This window comes from Microcaecilia unicolor, chromosome 1 (assembly GCF_901765095.1).
Source record: "Microcaecilia unicolor chromosome 1, aMicUni1.1, whole genome shotgun sequence".
Classification (NCBI taxonomy): domain Eukaryota; kingdom Metazoa; phylum Chordata; class Amphibia; order Gymnophiona; family Siphonopidae; genus Microcaecilia; species Microcaecilia unicolor.
The window spans coordinates 256,617,325-256,639,209 of NC_044031.1; the positions used below are offsets into that span (position 1 = coordinate 256,617,325).

Below are 21,885 nucleotides of genomic sequence, written 5' to 3' on the forward strand. Positions count from 1 at the left end.
TTGCCCAGTCTTTGTAAAATCCAGCATTTGCATATCTCTTAGCACTTTCATGTTCAAAACCCCAGGTGATGCTGGGTATTGTTCTTCTGTAAAATGGCTCTTCCTGAACTTGCTTGTTGAAATCAGTGCAGCATTTTGTAATAAAACAGCACAGTTTCAATGCCCTGACTTGGACATCTCTTCTCCTATGCAGGCAGCCTATGCAAAACTGGGCTTAATATATCACAAAGCCCTGTGTGCAGCTTGGTGTTCTTGTACTATATGAACATCACTAAATACCCATCACCATTTTGCTATGTCTGCTGCCCTATAATTAGAGATTAAATGAGAAACTCACGCTATTTTAGTCTGTGTGCTCTAAACCACGATAGTGAGAGCGTGGGCTACAAATTAATCACTTCTCACACATAAAATGGGAGAAGCCTATTAACTCTTTGTGCAGCAGTAAAATTCTCAAAAAGGCAGTAAAACAGAAAAAATAAAAATAAAAAAAAAAAGGAAAAGGAAAAGAAAACTCTTACCTGCTACAATCCTGAATGGGAAGAGGGGAACCACTTTGGTTGCACCACAGAAAGGCAGTATATAAATGAATTTAAATAATCATCTACAATTTTCTCATTGTGCTAAATAATGTACCACTATCAACTGCCAGTGGACTGGTATAGAGTTGCAGATTTGTTTGTAAATCAGCAGTGGCTATAGCCCTGAACAAAGGTATAGAGAAGGAGAAACCTAAACATCTTGCACTGAGCAGCAGGTACATCTCTAGCCATCTTACTGGACAGAACAGATAAACCATGCTGGTCTTCATCTGCCATCTGTTACCATGTTAAGTCAGCCATTAAAATTTATTTCAACCAGTGGTGATAGAAGTCATTCCCATGTGACAGCTATTAGGCAGTCAGTTGTGAATGATCCAGACAAGCTAACTACCAAACCCAAAGAGCAAAAACTTTCACAAGGCACTGGGCTGTGATACTAACTCTAAATGTAGATTTGAAATGGCAGATCTTAGCCCCTTTTGGACTTTCACTATTAGGGGGAGAAAAATAAACTGCATGCAACATGGATCATCATCATCATTCTATTTTGGTTTATTATTATTGTTATTATTGTTGTCTACAAGTACAAATCAATCACCAAGCAATACACTTAGCCATCCAGCCCACTATACAGGGAGATTCCAAGAAGAATTGTAAAATAAAATCTACATTCAGCATGACAAAACAAAAAAAAAAAAAAAAAAAGTCATCTAAGGGAACAGCCTGCAGCCTCTTCAAGGCAAGAAACACAAATGAGAGGAATCAAGAGACATACTTCCTATTCTTATACTTTACATGAGAACGCCAAATAAAAACTTCTTAACTAAAAGCCTGCTGGATAATTTATGCAAAATTGCTTCCTTTGCTTCTAGGATTCCTTGGAGGAATTCAGGAACATCCTGACTGAAATGCAAAAGCACAGGATAGCCTTTGAAAAAAATGCAACAAGTTCTGCTCCACCAACAAGGCCAAGTGAACTAACAAGTCCCAGCAACTAAATCCTCTGTAACCCATCTTTCCAGTAACCATTTACAACTTGCTTATCCAACTGTTTCTTAGCAGAGGAAAATAAAGCTAAGATATTTAACCTGAAGCAGGTATTCTCCGAGGGCGGCAGGTTTTATATTCTCACAAGTGAGTGATGCCGACCCGCGTCGCCCGGTCCAGGACTTATGAAAAGCATAAGTAGAGCTTTGTGGAGCACGACACGCTCCACCGTGCATGCGTGCCTTCTCACCCGCTGCAAGAACGCAGTCTCCTTAGTTTTAAAGTACAGCAAAAATAAAAGTAAATAATAAAGGAGACAACTACAAGGGGAGGTGGGAGGGATTGTGAGAATATAAAGCCTACAGTCCTCGGAGAATACCTGCTACAGGTACATATCGTCACTTTCTCCAAGGATAAACAGGTTTATAGATTCTCACAAGTGGGGAATCCTTAGCATCCAGGCTCACCACAAACAACAAATACTGGTCAACTAGACCTCGCAACAGCGAGGATATAACAGAGATTAACCTGAAGCGATATACAATCTGAATGAGAGTGCAGTCTGGAACAGAACAAAACGGGCCTATAAGGGTGGAGCTGAATTCTAGACACCAAACAGATTCTGCAACAATGTCTTCCCAAACCAACTATCATGACTGGTATCCTGCTCAAGGCAGTAGTGTGATGTGAATGTGTGGACTGAAAACCACGTTGCAGCCTTGCAAATTTCTTCAATGGAGGCTGACTGCAATTGGGCTACCAACACAGCTATGGCTCTGACATGACCCTCTAGAGCCAGCACAACCTGGGTATAAGTGAAGGAAATACAATCTGCCAGCCAATTAGAAATGATGCGTTTCCCAATGGTGACCGCCCCCCCACCCCCATCCTGTTGGAATCAAAAGAAACTGGCTGGACTGTCTGTGGGGCTTGGTCCGCTACATGTAGTAGGCCAATGTTCTCCTGCAATCCTAGGTGTGCAAGCTGCTTTCGCCACAATGGTCAAGAGATAAGGAAAGAATGTTGGCAAGATGATCGAACTCCAGAATAGTGCGGAGGACTACTCTGTTGTAATGAAACTTAATATAAGGTGCATCCACTACTAAGGACTGAAGCTCACCGACTATGAGCTGAAGTAACAGCCAACAAGAAAATGACCTTCCAGGTCTTCAGATGGCAGGAAATGGCTCAAAAAGAGTTTCATCAGCTGGGTGAGAATGACATTGAGGTCCCATGACACTGGTGGATGTTCGACAGGGGGCACTGACAAAAGCAAACCTCTCATGCAGTGAACAACTAGAGAGACTGTCCAGAGATGGGCTTACCTTCTACACATTGACAAGCACTAACCGCACTAAGGTGAGCCCTTACTGAGTTGGTCTTGAGACCAAACTCTGATAGGGGTAGAAGGTATTCAAGTGTAGGGCAAGGGGATCTAGGGCTTTTCTCTCACACCAGATGGCAAGCTTCTTCCATTTGAAAGAATAGTACCTCTTAGTGGAGTCTTTCCTGGAAGCCAGCAAGACCCAGGAGACACCCTCCAAAGGAACCAAGGAAGCAAATTATAAGATCTCAACATCCAAGCTGTGAGAGCCAGAGATTGGGATGTAGAAGAGACCCCTCATTCTGCGTGATGAGGGTCAGAAAAAACACTCCAATCTCCAAGGTTCTTCAGAGGATAACTCCAGAAGTAGAGGGAATCATTTCTGTTGCAGCCAGTATGGCATGAACAGAACCACGGTTCCGCAGTCTTGCTTGAGTTTCAACAAAGTCTTCCCCACTAGAGGTATGGGAGGATATATATTATACACAGAAGACCTGTCCCCCCAATTGAGGAAGAAGGTATCTGATGCTAATCTGTCGTGGGCCTGAAGGCTGGAAAAGAACTGAGGGACCTTGTGGTTGATGTGAGTGGCAAAAAGATCCACTGAGGAGATACCCCACATTCAGAAGATCTTGCGGGCTATGCCCATATTGAGTGGTTGCATTATCCTGCTCAGTCGAAGGGTCGGCCAGGGCATTGTTTGTGCCTGCAAGACAAGTGGCTCTAAGGAACATGCCATGGTGACAAGCCCAATGCCACATCCAGACAGCTTCCTGACACAAAGGGTGTGATCCAGTGCCCCCCTACTTGTTGGTGTAATACATGGCAACCTGATTGGCTTTTTCAATGAGAACAATTTGATGAGACAGCAGTTCTCTGAAAGCCTTGAGCGTTCCAGATCACCTGGAGTTCCAGGAGATTGATCTGAAGATTTGTTTCCTGGGTGGACCCAACACCTTGGGTGTGAAGCTCATCTACACAAGCCCCCCATCCCAGGAGAGATGCATCTGGCATCAGCACCTTTTGTGGCCGAGGAATTTGGAATGGATGTCTCAGAGTCAAATTGGATCGAATAGTCCACCACTGAAGGGAGCGTACAAGCTCTGGGGACACTTGGAGGATATCTTCCAGGCTCCTGTGGCTTGACACCTCTGAGAAGCCAGGGTCCATTGAGCTGATCTTGTGTGAAGACGTGTCATTTGTGTAACGTACACTGAGGAAGCCATGTGGCCCAACAATCTCAACATCTTCTGAGCTGTGACGTGCTGAAAGGCTCAAACCTTGGAAGCGAGTGCGACAATAATATCCGCTCTTGTTTCTGGAAGATAGCCTCGAACCTTCTGCGAGTCGAGCAGGGATCCTATGAACTCAATCGCTGGACAGGGTGAAGGTGACACTTGGGATAGTTTAAAACAAACCCTAGTAGCTCGAGTACCAGAATAGTCATCCGCATGGACTTCTGAGCACCATCCGAAGAGGTGCTCTTCACCAGCTAATCTTTGAGACATGGGACCACATGGACTCCCAGACTGCAACTACCGCTAGACATTTAGTAAAGGACCCTGGGAGCCGACACGAGACCAAAAGGAAACATGCGGTTTTCAAAGTAAAGTGTTCCCAGCCAAAATCGAAGATTACTTCCAGCACTGGAAGTATCGGAACGTGAGTATATGCATATCTTTTAAGTACAGAGAGCATACCCAATTGTTTTTCTGAATCACTGGGAGAAGGATGCCCAGGGAAACCATCCTGAACATTTCTCGGACTAGGAATTTGTTCATGGCCCTTGGTTTAGGATGGGACACATCCCCCAATTTTCTTTTGCACGAGGAAGTACCTGTAATAGAATCCCCGCCCTTCGTCCCCAGGTGGAACAGGCTCGACCATGTGGGCCTTCAGAAGACCTGGCAAGATCCCAAAACAGTACAACACATTTTATGCTGCTTATCCTAGAAACAAGCAGTGAATTTTCCTCAAGTCCATTTTAATAATGGCTTAGGTTCAGGTAAAGCGTGTAAAGCTAACTGCTTTTACTACATTCTCTGGCAACGAATTTCAGAGTTTAATTACACGTTGAGTGAAGAAATATTTTCTCAGATTCGTTTTAAATGTACTACTTTGTAGCTTCATTGTGTGCCCCCTAATCCTAGTATTTTTGGAAAGAGTAAACAAGCAATTCACGTCTACCCATTCCTCTCCACTCATTATTTTATAGACCTCTATCATATCTCCACTCAGCCGTCTTTTCTCCAAACTGAAGAGCCCTAGCTGCTTTAGCCTTTCCTCATAGAAAAATATGTGGGAGTTACCATTCTTTCAATATTTTCAAATCAGGTATTTTGCTGCAAAAAAGAGAATATCGAAAGTATATACCTCGAAAGTCTACAGATTCTACATAAGGGGCTGGTTTTTAAGCACATTATTGTCTATTTGTACACAGCCTTTATGGGTATTTGGCACACAAAATCAGTACCATATTTAATGGAAAAGGATTTTGGGAGGAACAGGGGAGTGACTTTTGGAAATTAATATTTGAATTATACATTCAAAGCCTTGGTACTGATTAACCTGGTTTCACTATAAGTAAGGAGACTGATGAGATTTTATCTCTCCCCTTAAGTACTGAGCAAACAGGATTTTAATACTACCCTCTCAGTTGGAAAGGAAGAGCATGGTGTAGTGACTACAGGAAAGGAAAAAAAAAGTTTAAATGTCATGCTATTAAAAAAATAAATAAAAATTTAGCATAAAAAAAAAAAAACTACACCCACACCACCACACTGGTACACAAGATTTTCTTCTTTTGATGCAACACGATTGAAGCACCATGCTGGAAAGCAGACTTTTCATGGCAGTCAGGATGAACCTGGAACAAGTGGCTCAATTTTGCCTACCTTGTTACACTGTTGTAAAGTATTAAAATACATTCAAGTTAAACAATTACAGAAATTGATTAGCAATTACTTTTGTATGATTTTCATATTTTTGGCATATAATTCCATGGGTTGTAGTTAGTAGGGGTGCACTGCTAATGAAGGAAGGTAAGGAGAAATTAGGCCTTACCTGCTAATTTGCTTTCTTTGGTCTCTCTGGACCAGCCCAGAATGTGACTGATGGGTTGTGCGCGCCTTCCAGCAGGTGGAGACGGAGAAAAAAAAACTGATCTAGAGAGCCAATAAGAACCCTTGCCAGCTAGAGAAAGATCCAGTAATAAAGTACCAAAGCAGAAATAAACCCAAACAATAAGTGGTCTGTGCATCCGAAAGCCTGAGCAGTCATCAGCACATTGCCCAACACGGTGTGTGCCTGCAAGCATATCGTGCCCAATAGGATACATAATGCCCCATAAAACTTTTTTTTAAACAATTGAACTACAAACCAGCAACACAGCTCCAAATAAAGAAAAAACACAACTCTTGAAGACACAGAATACCTAAAGGGAGGGATCTGGGCCGGTCCGGAGGGACTAAAGGAAAGCAAATTAGCAGGTAAGGCCTAATTTCTCCTTCCTTAGCATCCCTCCAGGCCGGCCCACAATGTGACTGATAGGAAGTAACAAAGCAGTAAAATTATGGGAGGGACCCTAGCAGCCCCGCCGTCAAGACGTGTGCCCCGAAAACAACTTGCCGACGACTCAGGACGTCCAATCGATAATGCTTAGAAAAAGAATGCAAAGAAGACCAAGTCGCCACCCTACAAATGTCCTCCGGAGGCACCAGACAACGCTCTGCCCAAGAAGCTGCCTGACCTCTGGTAGAGTGGGCCTTAACTTGTTCCGGAACAGGCTTCCTGGAAAGAAGGTAAGCTGAGGCAATCATTTCTTTAAGCCAACGGGAATTAGTAGGCTTAGAAGCCATAAACCCTTTGCGTGAACCTCCGATGAGAACAAACAAACGATCAGACCGCAAAATCTCCTCTATAGACTTGACATTCTGTTTCAACACACGTTTGACATCTAAACACTTCAAGCGACGCTGCTCCTCTGACCCGGAGAAAGAGCCTAGCACAGGCAACACCACCAGTTGAGATAAATAAAAATGAGTCACCACTTTGGGAAGAAAGGAAGGAACCGGTCGTAAAACTACCCGAACCGAACTCCAAAAACGGAGATCTACATGAGAGATTACAGTGTGTATATATATATATATATATATATAGTTATACATATAAACATACCCACATACATACCTATATACACATAGACATATATACCTGTAAAAAGTATGTTACAGTCTTGATTATCCAATGAAAAACAGTACCAACCCGTTATCGGATTAATGAAAAAGTCAGATAATAAGGAAAACACTGCATAAACCCCTCAGACAATGCATAAACAAAAAGGCATAAAGTTTCCGATTTTCAAAAATTGTTCCAACAAAGATTTTGTTAGATATACCAGATGGTCAGATTAGCATAGTTCGGACAATCGAGACTGTACATTGTTACTATAGGTTTTTGTGTATTAAGTGTTCCTATCCTATTCAGCATTCTAGTTCCTTTGTTTTATTATGGATTGTTATTTTTGTAAACCACTTTTGATTTGTGTGTCAATGAAGAGCAGCACATTACGTAAAATTATACCTAATCTAACTGATCAGGCCACACAGCCTCCAAAATTCAGCACTTGCACACCAAGGACCCAAGAGGAAAACATTTATTTCAGGATATTCTCAACCTTCCTGTACAAGTCCTCCAATACAACTAAGCTGACCTCACCAGTCTAGTAATCAGAGAGGAATTTTCAATACAACATCTAAGTCTGACTTTGGATGTTTTGTTGACAACGGCCAGAATCCAAACAGCAAAACCTTTTTTTTTTTTCCAAAAAAATGGACACTTGCTAGATGTTTTTGTGCTCCGTGCATTTATATTTTTGCTCCATTTTCGAATAAAAAAATGTCAAAGTGAAAAGTGCACACAAAAAAAATAAAGTCACTGGGATGTAGAAGGAGCCAGAATTCTTAGTAGGCTGGCCACACAGACATCCCAACGGGGCACCCTAAGGGACAATGAAGTGGACTTCACTTAAAAGCTCCCAGGTAAACATCTCACCGTTGCCCTCTTATATTGTATAGTGAGCCCTCCAAAACCCACTGTACACCACTACAATAGCCCTTAGAGCTGCAGGTGTCACCTATATGTAGGAATGGAAAGGTATTTGATGAGTTTTGAAGGGTTCACACTTTCCAACACAAGTGTAACAGAGTGGATTATGGGCCTGGGTCCCCTTCTTCATAGTGCATTCCAGGGACCTGCTTGTTGCTCTAACAGGACTGGCTATAACATATGAGGCCGTCATAGAGGTTGGTATGTACTGTTTCTTTTACATTTTAAGGGGGTGGGAGAGGGTCCATTCCTTTAATCCTCTAGTGGCCATCCGATCATTTAGGGCACTTTTTTGGGCCTTAGTCGTTATTAAAACATATCTAGACCAAAATGTCTTAGTTTTAGTCTGGACATTTTCGTTTTGTTCCATTATGGCTGAAAAACATCCTGGTCTTGGGAACGCCCAAATCCTGCCCTTAACATATCCCCTTGAGATTTGGGAGAACTGCGGACTAACAGCATAGAAAAACATCTGGAAAACGGGTTCAGACAATACCGATTTGGACATTTTGGAGAGAAATGCCCAAATGTTGCTTTATGCCACTTCTTAAGGCATTTTTCTCTTTCAAAAATGAGCCCCTTAGTAACCATTGTCACAAGGTAATCCACACAAAACAGCTGCTCCAAATCCCCCTGTTGTAGCAGGTAATGTTTTACTATTAGACTATTGCAACTTGCTTCTCACATACCTCCCCCACTAAACCATCTCTCTCCCCTTCAATCTGTTCAAAATTCTGCTGCATAACATATTCCGCCAGTGTCGCTATGCTCATATTAGCCCCTCTCTTCAAGTCACTTCATTGACTCCCTATCTGTTTCCGCATACAGTTCAAACTCCTCTTATTGAGTTACAAGTGCATTCACTCTGAAGCTCCTCGGTATTTCTCATCTCTTATCTCCCTACATTACTCCCTGGGAACTCAGTTCGCTGGGTAAATCTCTCTTATCTGTACCCTTCTCCTACACTGCTAACTCCAAACACGTTCCTTTTATCTTGCTGCACCATATGCCTGGAATAGACTTCCTGAGCCGGTATGTCATGCTCCATCTCTGGCAGTCTTCAAATCTAGGATAAAACCCCACCTTTTTGATGCTGCTTTTAACTCCTAACCCTTACTCACTTGTTCAGTACCCATGTTTTATCATTCCCACTTTAATAATTCCCTTATTTATCCTGTTTGTCTGTCCTAATTAGATTGTAAGCTCTTGTCGAGCAGGGACTGTCTCTTCATGTTCAAGTACAGCGCTGCGTACATCTAGTAGTGCTATAGAAATGATAAGTAGTAGTAGTAGTAGTATCTTGCTACCCTTCAGCACTGCCTCAAAAGCCTCCCACTCCACTAGAACCATTCTACAGAGAGCCTTATGGAGGGGGAAGGGCTTGCTGGTCTTCCTTAGACCCTTCAAGATAGGATCACCGTCCACCACCTCCTCAACCAGCACCTCTAGCATGCACAGTGATGAGGCCATCTGGGAAATAACAAAAGCTCTTATCTAAGAACATAAATGAATAGGGGATGCATCCCCTTCCTCTAAGGCAAGGGTTTCGAAACCAGTGCTCAGGACAATAAGCCAGGGTGGTTTTCAAAATATCCACAGTGAATATGCATGCAATACATTTGCTTACAATTGAGGCAATGCATGCAAATTTATTGTGAGTATCCTGAAGATGTGACTGGCTGGTTGTGTCCCAAGGACTGGGTTGAGAACCCCTGCTGTAGGAGAAAAGCTATCCAAGGACAAAAGACCCCATCATCATCCAAGGCCAAGGCCAGCATAAAAGCCATCTGAGATCTTGGGGTGTTTTGGAGTCTTTGACCCCCTGGCACAAGACCCTGAAGCTCCCTCTATATCTGGGCTGTCCAACCTTGGTACTCAAGGGCCAAAATCCAGTTGGGTTTCCAGGATTACCCCAACAAATAAGAATGAGATTTATTTGCATGCACTACCTCCATTGTATGCAAAGAGATCTTATCCATATTCATTAGGGAAATCCTGAAAACCCAGTGAAGGCTGAGGTTGGACACTCCTGCTCTATATGCCGAGTGTCTAGAAGCTGCCAACATACTACTCAGGTACTTTCAGCAGCTGAGGATTTGCTCGACCAGTTGCCGATGCCAAAACAAATGTCAAGGTCAGATCCAGGATCCCTTCTGCACTCCCAGCGGCACCATATCCTCCAGATGTGTGACGCCCCCCCCCCCCCCCCAAGGCAAGAAACATGTGGCCAGCAGACGACATGCTCCGATTCTTGCTGGTAGGAAGATGACAGCCACAGGAGTCGCAGTCCCAGTGTCTACCCCTGCTCTGATTCATGACCCAGAGTACTTAGGTAGAGCAGAAGTAATCCACCACACTGCACCTCTGACCTCTGTCGGGCATGGCCTCCACCAAATCTGACTACACATTGCAGGCTCCTTTACCTTAGCATGGATCTCCCAGAAAACTCCCCCACTGCCAAAATAGCTTTCCTGTTGTTCTCTTGCTCCCTTCCTATCTTTTTCAGCAGAACTTTAGTTTATCTATTCTTACATCCCACATTATCCAAAAAAAAAAAGTAAATTTCGGTTTAATGTGGCTTTACAAGTAAATTTCAGTTTAATGTGGCTTTACAATAAAACAGTGAATATAACAATATAACATATATTGAAATAAGATTTCTACATTACCCCCCATTTACTAAGCTGCACTAGCAACTGGTGGTGCAGTAATGCCAACACAGTCCATTCACTTTGAATGGACTGAGTCGGCATTGCCGCATGGCTTAATTGGGGGGGGGGGGGGGGGGGCGGTAAATGATTACATAGAGAACTATTGTATCAACAGATAGTTTTTAAAATCTAGCTGTGTGTTACATTTTTACAACTAGGTAACTGTAACAGCGGATATTCTCTTGATGTTGGCATTGCATGTCTAGTTGATGGGACAATTAGGCTCGTCATATAATCTGGTGCCATACCAAACAACATTTTGAATATTAACGTGCATGTTTAAATATTATGAAATATGATGATTGGAAGCCAATGTAATGCAATAAGTAAAGGAATGGCCTAATGAAATTGTGGTGTCCAATAAATTAATCGTCCTGCAGTATTTTGTGCTGTCTGAAGCAATTTAAAGTATAGATTCTTTGCTTCCTACATATATTGCATTACAATAGTCCAATTGTGAAAGTGTCAGTGTTTGAACTAGTAATCTGAATGAGTTCTTGTTAAAGTAAGTTCTAACTCTAAACTTTACACAGCAGAGGCAGAGAACAAAGAGAGCCTGGGCGAAAACAGAGCCAAAAACAGCTCCCTCTGTCCCCTCTCCCCAAATCCACCACCACCACCATTTCACTGCAGCCCTTGCTTCTCCTTTGTCTACATACCACATCTAAGTGGGGGTGCAATGGGGCCTACATTGCCCTCAGAACTCCCAACCCACTATGAGAGATCTGCAGATCTGAGCCTCAGCTCAAGGGCTACCTTTTGCTTCAAATTAGTGATAAGTATTTGAAGTGCCCTAGGAGCTTGGAATAAAAGCACCGAGGTGCAACATGAGGAGCAAGGCAACATGGAAATTCTGATGAACCAATCCACACTGCAACCATCTGAGTTGCGTACCAATGCTGATGCAGGAGATAGCCAAAACATGGCTGTGTTAGGTCCTTTAGATCAGTGCTTCTCAACCCAGTCCTCAGGGAATACCCATCCAGTTGGATTTTCAGAATATCCACAACGATTATGAACGAGATAGGATTTGCAAACCAAGGAAGCAGTGTATGCAAGTCTCTTATCACTATGGATAACCTACAAACCTGACTAAATGTGCCCCAAGGACTGGGTTGAGAAGCACTGCTTTAGATCAGGGGTGTCCAACCTCAGCACTTGCCAGGTCAGATTTTCAGGATTTCCCCAATGAATATGCATGAGATATTTGCATATAATGGAGGCAGTGAATGTAAAATAGATCTCATGCTTATTCATTGGGGAAATCCTGGAAACCAAACTGTATCGTGGCTTTGAGGACCGAGATCTTCAAGGAACTATTATGGACAAAACGTTTGCCACAGTATGGCATGCACATCAGTTCCTTTCTACTTGCTATTATTTGGGATTCTCCCAGGGACTTGTGATCTGGATTGGCCACTGCTGGAAACAGGATATTGGGCTAGATCAGTGTTTCCCCAAGTCCGGTCCTGGAGTACCCCTTGGCAGTCAGGTTTTCAGGATATCCACAACAAATACGCAAGAAAAAGAAGTGTATGCAAACCAAGTTCATGCATATAACCTGATTGGCAAGAGGTACTCCAGGACTGGACTTGGGAAACACTGGGCTTGATGGACCATTAGTCTGACCCAGTATGGTTATTTTTATGTTTCTGCTGCACCAATCCTTATACTGGTGATGACATCACTGGAAATAAGAGTTATGAACCTCCGTCTCTATCTTCAATGCACTTGCCTGGATTGGTCTAGCCTAACGAAAGATGTCATTTCGGAATACTCCCTTCACCAGTCTTCAATTCAGACAGTAATGCCTTTCCAGATTATTTTGAGAAGTTTATAGATGGTATATAAGCAATAACAGAGCTGCAACATGTAATAAAATTATTACATCTCAATATGTCCAAACTTTTTTTGTTGTTTTTTTAATACAAACATTTCTAACACTGTTTACAAAAAAGGAACGTCATGAAACATATTTCTAAGTCATTTGAATCATGCAGCCTATTAACATGACAATCAGGGTACATCTAAAATCTATTCCATAATTTTATTACATGAAAAAGAAAAAAATCTACCCAACATAGACTGCCATAAGCGGAACTAAATTTGCCTTGATAGTTCCAAATTTAATGTACTTTATTTGTGATCTTCTTAATGGGGGAGAGGTAGCCTTAATTTTGTGACCCAAGTATAGATTCTCCAGATTAAACTTTCGAAGCTGAGCTTAAAACAAAGAACACAAGAGTCAAGGAACCCAGATCCTACTCATTTAATTCAGCCAAGTTTGTTCAACCTAATGGTTCAGTACCAATACTGCACCCTCCTATACAAGAGAAACAAACGTCAATTCCCAGGGTCAGCCTGGGGGTGGATTTATTTTCTAAATCTCCATCATAACTACAGTTCATATATGAAGTATCACCATATGATCATGTCACATAGGACAGGATGGATCAAAAATGGAGGTACAACTCACCCTAATCACTAAATAGCAGAGCTGCATACTACCATAAAAAGGATCTGACCTTAAGTCCAGCCCAGATCTTCTCCCTGGGCAGCATGGCCATGCAGAAAGATGCCGCTGCTATAACAAAACTAACAAAAAAAATAATAACAAACCCAGACGAAGACCCTCTGGTACTAATAAGCAGGCTACAAAGATGGAGAAAGTGGTAAATATGGTTGGAGATGAAAGAAAAGACAACTGACAAAAGGGAAGAAACAGCAAAAACAGACAAAACAAAATAAGCCCAACCCTAGAGCATGCTGACTGTGAATAAAGTTATTTTTCATTCAAGTCCATCAATCAGTGGCACTATACTGTGGTATTTCACAAGCCAGTTTCTTCAGTGCCAGAACTTCTGAATTACAACACTCAATTTAAAAAAACTGCACTTCGGTAGAGCCCGCCATGGACAAGAAAATACCTACTAAACCTGGATATACACCGGGCAGTATATATGAAATTAAATTTTGCCGGGCTGTGATGTCTACTTTCAATCACAATTATACCTCTGCCTGCATAGGCTCAAAAGGTGGCAGTTGCACGGCTAAGGTTCCATGCGAGAAATAAGCAGCAAGCACATAAGACGAGATGGGCTTAGAAGGTATGCTAGTTAAATATTAGTAAAATGAGGTTGTAGACACATAGCTCATAATGCTACTACTAGAGCTTAAACTTTCTCCATACTTCTACACAGCCTTTCCAGATTCATTACCTCCTACAAATTCCTTACTGAAGTTTGTGGTCTTCATTATTGAACCTAAGTTTTATATATATTTAAATATGCATATACAGTAGAAACTATTACTACTGTCCATAAACATCAGACTGCTAACACACCATTATCCTTCTACTGTATCACATCCAAGATATGTATTGTACTTAATACTGATGAACAAGCATGCAGTGAAATAACTATGTACAACAGATAGCTTAACACAAATAAACATGTTTTCAGTACACACACAGGTGCATTATAGACATTGATGGTCACACATGGCATTGCAGGATAAGCTGTCTACATGCATAACATCCTGTGAAATACAGAAAAAAAAAACTCTTTGGTAGAATACAAGCTCGGTGGTAATTGTGCAACACATTATATTCCATCACGTAAATATAGATCAGATAAGTCAGTTGTCAATCTTGAAAAGTGGCTTACACATCACTTAGTGAAAAACCACGTTAGCTTACTTCTGGGTACCAAACACAGAATGGTATGCCTTTGACTTGACTTACACACACATTGCGGGATGTTTGTCTGTTGCTGATCGCAGAACTGCACAGAGGTGGCCCAAATCAACAGCAGTTCCACGTGTCTGGTAGGTTGCCGCCAACCCTCTAACCCCTTCCTTCAAAAGCAGGGCTAGCAGACAGGAGGCAGGGAGAAAGAAGACAGCAAGAATCATCTCATCTCTTCCCTGTCACGGGGTTGCGAAATGGCATTTACAATGCAGTCAACCTTCCGGTGTAGTAATTAGACTATTTGGGTTGGGGGAGGGGGGAACGAAGAAACGACACTTCCTATAAGGAGAGCCCCCCCCCCCCTTCTCCCAATACGTATTCACTCATACTTCATAGATCCGCTTCCTCTCACTAGACTAGACACACACACACACAGGAAAAAAAAACCGCTCAGCGTTGGCAGTTGGCACACAGCAGAAACAAAGAGCGGCGGAGAACAAGACCTCTGTCCCCATCCTCATCCCACACGCTACAATTTTTTTTACCATAGAAACGAGCACCCCCTCTCCCCCCCCCCCCCCCCCCCGGGCTCCGTTGCTCCACCAAAGCACTCCTTCTACATCCTCACAGTAAGAGCGGCGAAAAAAATTTAGCCATACTCTGACCGCACACCATCCCATCGCCCGGCTAACGGAGGCTAGAATAGCAGCCTTTATTAGCACTCGTATGTTAACGGTACCAGAGTCACCGGTTAATTTTTCGGTCACTCACCGTGGTAAGCAGCGGTCTCATCTGCTCCCCACCTCCATCCTCCTCCATGGTGCACGTCTGGCGTGAGAGTGGCGTTTGCGTATTATCCACTACACCCGCGGCTCCTCACTGTTTATCTCCAGGTGCGTGCCTGTCGTCTCTGTGTAGGTCTCGCCAGCTGCTCTCCGTGAGTGGATGAGCGATCTTTTCTTTATGATAACGTAAGCATGCCTCCGATGACGTCGCTCGTTCCCTCACCGCCCACTTCTTCGCTTCCCAGTAGCTCATCACGCCTGCTGCCTGACTACCGACCGGCGGCGCCACGTCCCGCCCCCTCGCGCACGCGCACAAGGTCACGGCAACTGGCGTAGCGAAGGGGGTTTTGTTTGTTTGTTTGGGTCTTTTTTTTTTTTCTTTTTCAGACCTTGGGAACAGGACCATCAGCCAATCGTAAGCTAAAGAGCCCTCCCACCTTTGTTTTCATTCGCCGGTTACAGGGGGCGAGGTTTGAATTCTTGTCAGCGCCCTCGGCACATCTGTCCATGAAAGGGGATAAGAGACGGTGTGTTGAGACTTGAGAGTAAGACAAGCAACTCTCAGCAAAGGATGCAGGTATTCCCGGATGTGTCACGGGCTACGCAGGCACGAATTCTTTGCCTTTAAGCCATCTAGGCTGAGAATTGGCGCTACCTTTTTTTTTCTCTTTAAAATCATACTTCTGCAAATGGTGGCTTTTCAGAGCTGGAAATGTGTAGTCTCTGACCCCCTCGTTTAAAGATATCATTTTAAAAGGTCAGAAGAAGGAGCGAGGATGTTTGGAGTTAATTGTTAGAGATGAGCTCGTTTCCTGGAGTGAATTCTCTTCCCCTGATTCTAATTTCCTGATTGTGGGGCCGATTTAATAAGCGGCACTATTTATTTATTGCATTTGTATCCCACATTTTCCCACCTCTTTGCGGGCTCAGTGTGGCTTACAATAAGATATGAATAGTAGAAATACATTTGTAACAACTTGGATGCGGAATACATTGTGCAGAGTTGTGCGAGACATTCGATTATCATTAGGAATAGAGCAACACTAAGCTTTGCATGCTCTTATGCATGCCTTTCCTGCATTGTATACATGCGGGGTTGTGAAAAAGACATTTATTTATTTAAATTTCTTACTATTAGCATTCTGTCATTAAAAAAAAATATATGTGGGTGCCCTTACAGAGGTGGTAAGGGCTCATGCGTTAACCCTGGTGTAACCAGTTAGCATAAGCGCATACTACTAATGTGCACATGCTAACTGGTTACTGTCTCCATACCCATTTTCTGCCCCTGACATGCCCCCTCACAATAATTTTTTTTAAACCCGCACACTTAGCGCCTGCAAATGCTAAAAATACTATATTTTTGCTGCATTAGGCATGCCATAGCACGTAACACAGCTTCGTAAAAGGGCCCCTGTGTTTCTAATTGTGTTGTGGCTTCATAGCTCTCTCTCTCTCGCTCTCTGTTTTGTAGCCTTTTGGATGATTTGTATCTACATTATTTAGATTTTTATTAATGTTTTTGTTTTGTCCTTTTCTTGACCTTTATGGAGTTATTCTTTATTTTCTTTTTAATGTATTAAGTACATAAGTATTGCCATACTGGGAAAGACCAAAGGTCCGTCGAGCCCAGCATCCTGTTTCCAACAGTGGCCAATCCAGGTCACAAATACCTGGCAAGATCCCAAAAATGTACAAAACATTTTATACTGCTTATCCCAGAAATAGTGGATTTTCCCCAAGTCCATTTAATAACGGTCTATGATAAGTACATAAGTATTAATAAGTATTAATTTTTCTGATTATAGAAGTCACAAAATGCCTAGCCACCCGCCTGAGGTTACCCTGCAGAGGGTCTATCCCCAGCACAGCTCAGGTCCACCTGTACCTGCTGCTTGTGCTCTACAATAGCACCCTCCTCCCACCAGCTAGGTCCCAACTGCCTCTGGGCAAGTCTCCTGCCCTCAAATTATCCCCAGTGATTTCTAGGTTACTGGGACCACACTCCCAGTGGTCCCATAGTCCCCAGAAAGCGCTCACAGACCCAACACACAAACCACTAGGATTCTTTATCAGTCCAGATGGGCAGAGTCAACAAACTGAAAATGTTTATTGTCAGAACTTGAACAGTGGACAAAAAATGTGCAATCAGCAAACGATAACAGGTAACTGAAATATGGATCAATTATAACACTAACTAAACATTTGTTTACTTTTTAAAAAGTACCTGGGAAGATTAAGACATAGAACTGTCCACAGAGCCTCAGCAAAAAAGATCTGTCTCTCTTTTCTTCCTGGCTAAGACTGGAGCCAGCAAAACCAGTACACTCTAAAGGACATGAGCTCCTGGGCCAATTAGAGCCCAGAGCAACAACATTCAAAAGTATACTGCTTCTTACATCCTATCTGTCTGCTAAAACTAAAGAAAGAACATTCATTTCTCTGTAACGGCTTTACAGCTAAGAAACACCACCTACAGGCCAATAGGAGAAATACACTTCAGGAAGAACAAATGGCTAGAAATGTAAGGAGGGGTGACAAAATTTTCTTCAGGTATATTAGTGAACGGAGAATGACTAAAAAGGGAATTGTGAGACTGAAAGATGCTGCGAACCTCTATGTAGATAGTGATGAAGAAAAAGCAAATTTGCTAAATAGATACTTTTGTTCTGTTTTCACAGAAGAAAATCTTGGGGAAGGACCACGATTGACTGGCAAAAGTACATATGAGAATGGAGTGGATATAGCACTGTTCATGGAAGAGAGTGTGTATGAACAACTTCAAAAACTAAAAGTGGACAAAGCCATGGGACCGGACAGGATCCACCCCAGGATATTGAGGGAGCTCAGAGAGGTTCTGGCGGGTCCTATTAAAGATTTATTTAATAAATCCTTGGAGACGGGAGCGGTTCCGTGAGATTGGAGAACAGCGGATGTGGTCCCTCTTCACAAAAGTGGTGATAGGGAAGAAGCTGGACACTACAGGCCGGTAAGCTTCACTTCGGTTATTGGAAAAGTAATGGAAGCGATGCTGAAGGAAAGGATAGTGAATTTCCTGGAAGCCAATAAGTTGCAAGATCCGAGACAACATGGTTTTACCAAAGGTAAATCGTGCCAAACGAATCTCATTGAATTCTTTGACTGGGTGACCAGAGAATTGAATCATGGACGTGCTATAGAGGTAATCTACTTAGATTTCAGCAAAGCTTTTGACACAGTTCCCTACAGGAGGCTCTTAAATAAACTGGACAGGCTGAAGATAGGACCTAAAGTGGTGAACTGGATTAGGAACTGGTTGACGGACAGACGCCAGAGGGTGGTGGTTAATGGAATTCGCTCAGAGGAGGGAAAGGTGAATTGTGGAGTATCTCAGGAATCGGTGCTGGGGTCGATTCTGTTCAATATATTTGTGAGTGATTCAATATATTTGTGAGTGACATTACCGAAGGGTTAGAAGGTAAAGTTTGCCTTTTTGCGGATGATACTAAGATTTGTAACAGAGTGGACACCCGGGAGGGAGTGGAAAACATGAAAAAGGATCTGCAGAAGCTAGAAGAATGGTCTAAGGTTTCGCAATTAAAATTCAATGCGAAGAAATGCAAAGTGATGCACTTAGGGAGTAGAAATCCACGGGAGACGTATGTGTTAGGCGGTGAGAGTCTGATATGTACAGACAGGGAAAATGATCTTGGGGTGATAGTATCTGAAGATCTGAAGTCGACGAAACAGTGTGACAAGGTGGTAACCGTAGCTAGAAGGTTGCTAGGCTGTATAGAGAGAGATGTGACCAGCAGAAGAAAGGAGGTGTTGATGCCCCTGTATAAGTCGTTGGTGAGGCCCCACCTGGAGTATTGTGTTCAGTCTTGGAGGCCGTATCTTGCTAAGGATGTAAAAAGAATTGAAGCGGTGCAAAGAAAAGCTACAAAAATGGTATGGGATTTGCGTTACAAGACGTATGAGGAGAGACTTGCTGACCTCAACATGTATACCCTGGAGGAAAGGAGAAATAGGGGTGATATGATACAGACGTTCAAATATTTGAAAGGTATTAATCCGCAAATGAACCTTTTCCGTAGATGGGAAGGCGGTAGAACTAGAGGACATGAAATGAGATTGAAGGGGGCAGACTCAAGAAAAATGTCAGGAAGTAGTTTTTCATGGAGAGAGTGGTGGATACTTGGAATGCCCTCCCGTGGGAGGTGGTGGAGATGAAAACGGTAACAGAATTCAAAAATGCATGAGATAAACATAAAGGAATCCTGTTCGGAAGGAATGGATCCTCAGAAGCTTAGCAGAGATTGGGTGGCAGAGCTGGTGGGGGGAGACAGGACTAGTGGTTGGGAGTCGGGACTAGTGCTGGGCAGACTTCTACGGTCTGTGCCCTGAAAATGGAAGATACAAATTGAGGAGGCGGGGCTAGTGCTGAACAGACTTCTACGGTCTGTGCCCTGAAAATGGAAGATACAAATCAAAGGTCAGGTATACACATAAAGTAGCAGATATGAGTTTGTCTTGTTGGGCAGACTGGATGGACCATACAGGTCTTTCTCTGCCGTCATCTACTATGTTAGGACATAATTAAGACAGGAAAAAAAATCCAATACATTTTACAGGCTTAAAACAGATTGTTTCTTCACAACAAGTTATACAAAAAAAGGACTAATTTGGAGGGATAAGTTTGCTCCATATACATATCTGCAATTTCATTAAGGACCCAGCATAGATAACAGAAAATAAGGACAGATCAAGACCCTGTGGCCCATCAAGTCTGCCTATCCATATTGGCACTATCCCTTCATGTCCCTTAAAGATTCTACATGCCTGTCCCACATTTTCTTAAATTTAGATACAGCCTGATATCCATCACCTCCACTGGGAAGCCGTTACACAGTGTCACCACCCTTTCTGTAAAGTATATTCCCTTTCACCTTCATCCTATGTCCCCTTCGTTCCAGAGCTTCTTTTCAGCTGAGACTGGCCTGTTGTACATTTATGCCAGGGAGTTATTTAAATACTTCATATCTCCCCTCTCCTGCCTTTCTTACAAAGTATATATATTGAGATTGTAAAGTCTGGCCCCATACACTTTAGGACATAGCCTAATAAGATAAATTTGGTATTTGAGACAAAGGAGGAGTAGCTTCATGGTTAGTGAAATGGGTTGAGAACCAGGAGAACTAGGTTCAATTCCTACTGCAGCTCCTTGTGACCCCAAGCAAGTCATTTATTGCTCCAGGTAACAAATTAGATTGTGAGCACATTATGGCTACAGAAAGTACCCTTATATAATATAAATTAATTTGGCTATACCACAGAAAAGCAATATCAAATGTATTATCCATAACTGAAATTGTAAGCAAGTCTCACACTCTCTGAGCCCCTTGTCTCAGTTGTCAGAGTGACAATACCATTTCATTCACTGATCCAGTTATCTGCTTTCATTAGAGAAAAGCCAAATGACCCTAGCAGTAAAAACAAATCTGAACATACCCTCCTGTCCCATTATTTTTCCTTCAGATAAAAGTACCTATGTTGGGTCTTCCTAAGGATGGATGCGCTGGTTATGGCAGTTCCATAGATGACCACTAGATGACCTCCCAGATATGTGCGCATAGTAATTAGCTAATCAGATGATAACAGTTGTGTTAACAAGCACTTAATTGACAGTAATTACAAGTTAATTGCAGATCTGCCTTTCACTCTATAATGTGTGCTATGAAATGTAGATGCGTGTAACTCCAAAGTGGGCGTGGTCATGGGAATGGCATGTGCAGGAGCTCAGCAACTTGGTTAATAAGCTGGGTGAGTCTAAGCCACAGCGGTTCCCTGAGGATAGGCATCGGTCCTTTGTTCACTCTGGGTGAGCCCAGTTTCAGGATAGCAAGAAAGATAGGCCTTATCAGCAGTCCTTTGGCCAGAAATTGTATTTTCATTCCCGGCAGTCTTTCTTTCGTGGAGACAGGAAATCAATGGCTCCATCAGTGTGGGCATCTTCCGAACCTCCCCCCTAGCAATCACAATGATGCCAGGCTGGTCTACCCATCCATTCCGGTCAGAGGACATCTTCAGGCGTTTCTGAATGTGTGGTCCACTATCACTACAGATCAATGGGTGCTGGACATTCTGTGGGCCAGATACAAATTAGAGTTCTCTCACCTGGTTGCTCCTCTGTTCTTATGGTTTCCTTGTTGGTGGGCCGCAAGAGCGGCACAGTTCATGGGTACAATTGACGCCTTGTTGGCACTTTGGGCCATTGTTCCCATTTCTCCCTCTGAACGTGGCCAAGGCTGGTACTCCATCTTTGTGGTTCCAGAGAAAGAGGGTACCATGCGACCGATTTTGGATCTCAAGGGGCTCAACAATTGCCTTCAGGTTTCCCATTTTCGGATGTAACTGCGGTCGGTGATCGCATCAGTTCAGGCGGGGGGAGTTTCTTACCACTCTTGACCTGAAAGAGGCATACTTGCACATTTCCATCTGGGCGCCTCATCAGCAGTTCTTCTGCTTTGTGGTCTTGGGCCGGCAATTTCAGTTCCAGACTATGCCTTTTGGGTTGGCTATGGCCCTGAGAACTTTCTCCAAAGTCATGGTCATGGTGGCGGCCTTTTTGAGGCGGCAGGAGTAGGCCATCAAGGGGGGCAGGAGGGGCAAAATTCCCTGGGCCCGGCCTCCGAGTGGGGCCCATCTCTCTCCTGCTTCTATCAGGAACCTATCCTAGCACACTGGAGCAGGTGAGAAACAG

At 43.1% G+C, this 21,885-nt stretch overlaps 1 protein-coding gene across 1 annotated transcript in view; it reads right to left on the reverse strand.

Moving 5' to 3' along the window:
- Positions 1–15,296, reverse strand: part of SLC4A7 (solute carrier family 4 member 7) — a 413,178-nt gene extending 397,882 nt beyond the window's left edge. Inside the window, 1 exon segment of the mRNA XM_030205798.1 lies at positions 15,130–15,296. Within this exon segment, the coding sequence (XP_030061658.1) occupies positions 15,130–15,177 (48 nt within the window). The 5' untranslated portion in view covers positions 15,178–15,296.
- Between the last annotated feature and the right edge of the window lie 6,589 nt (positions 15,297–21,885).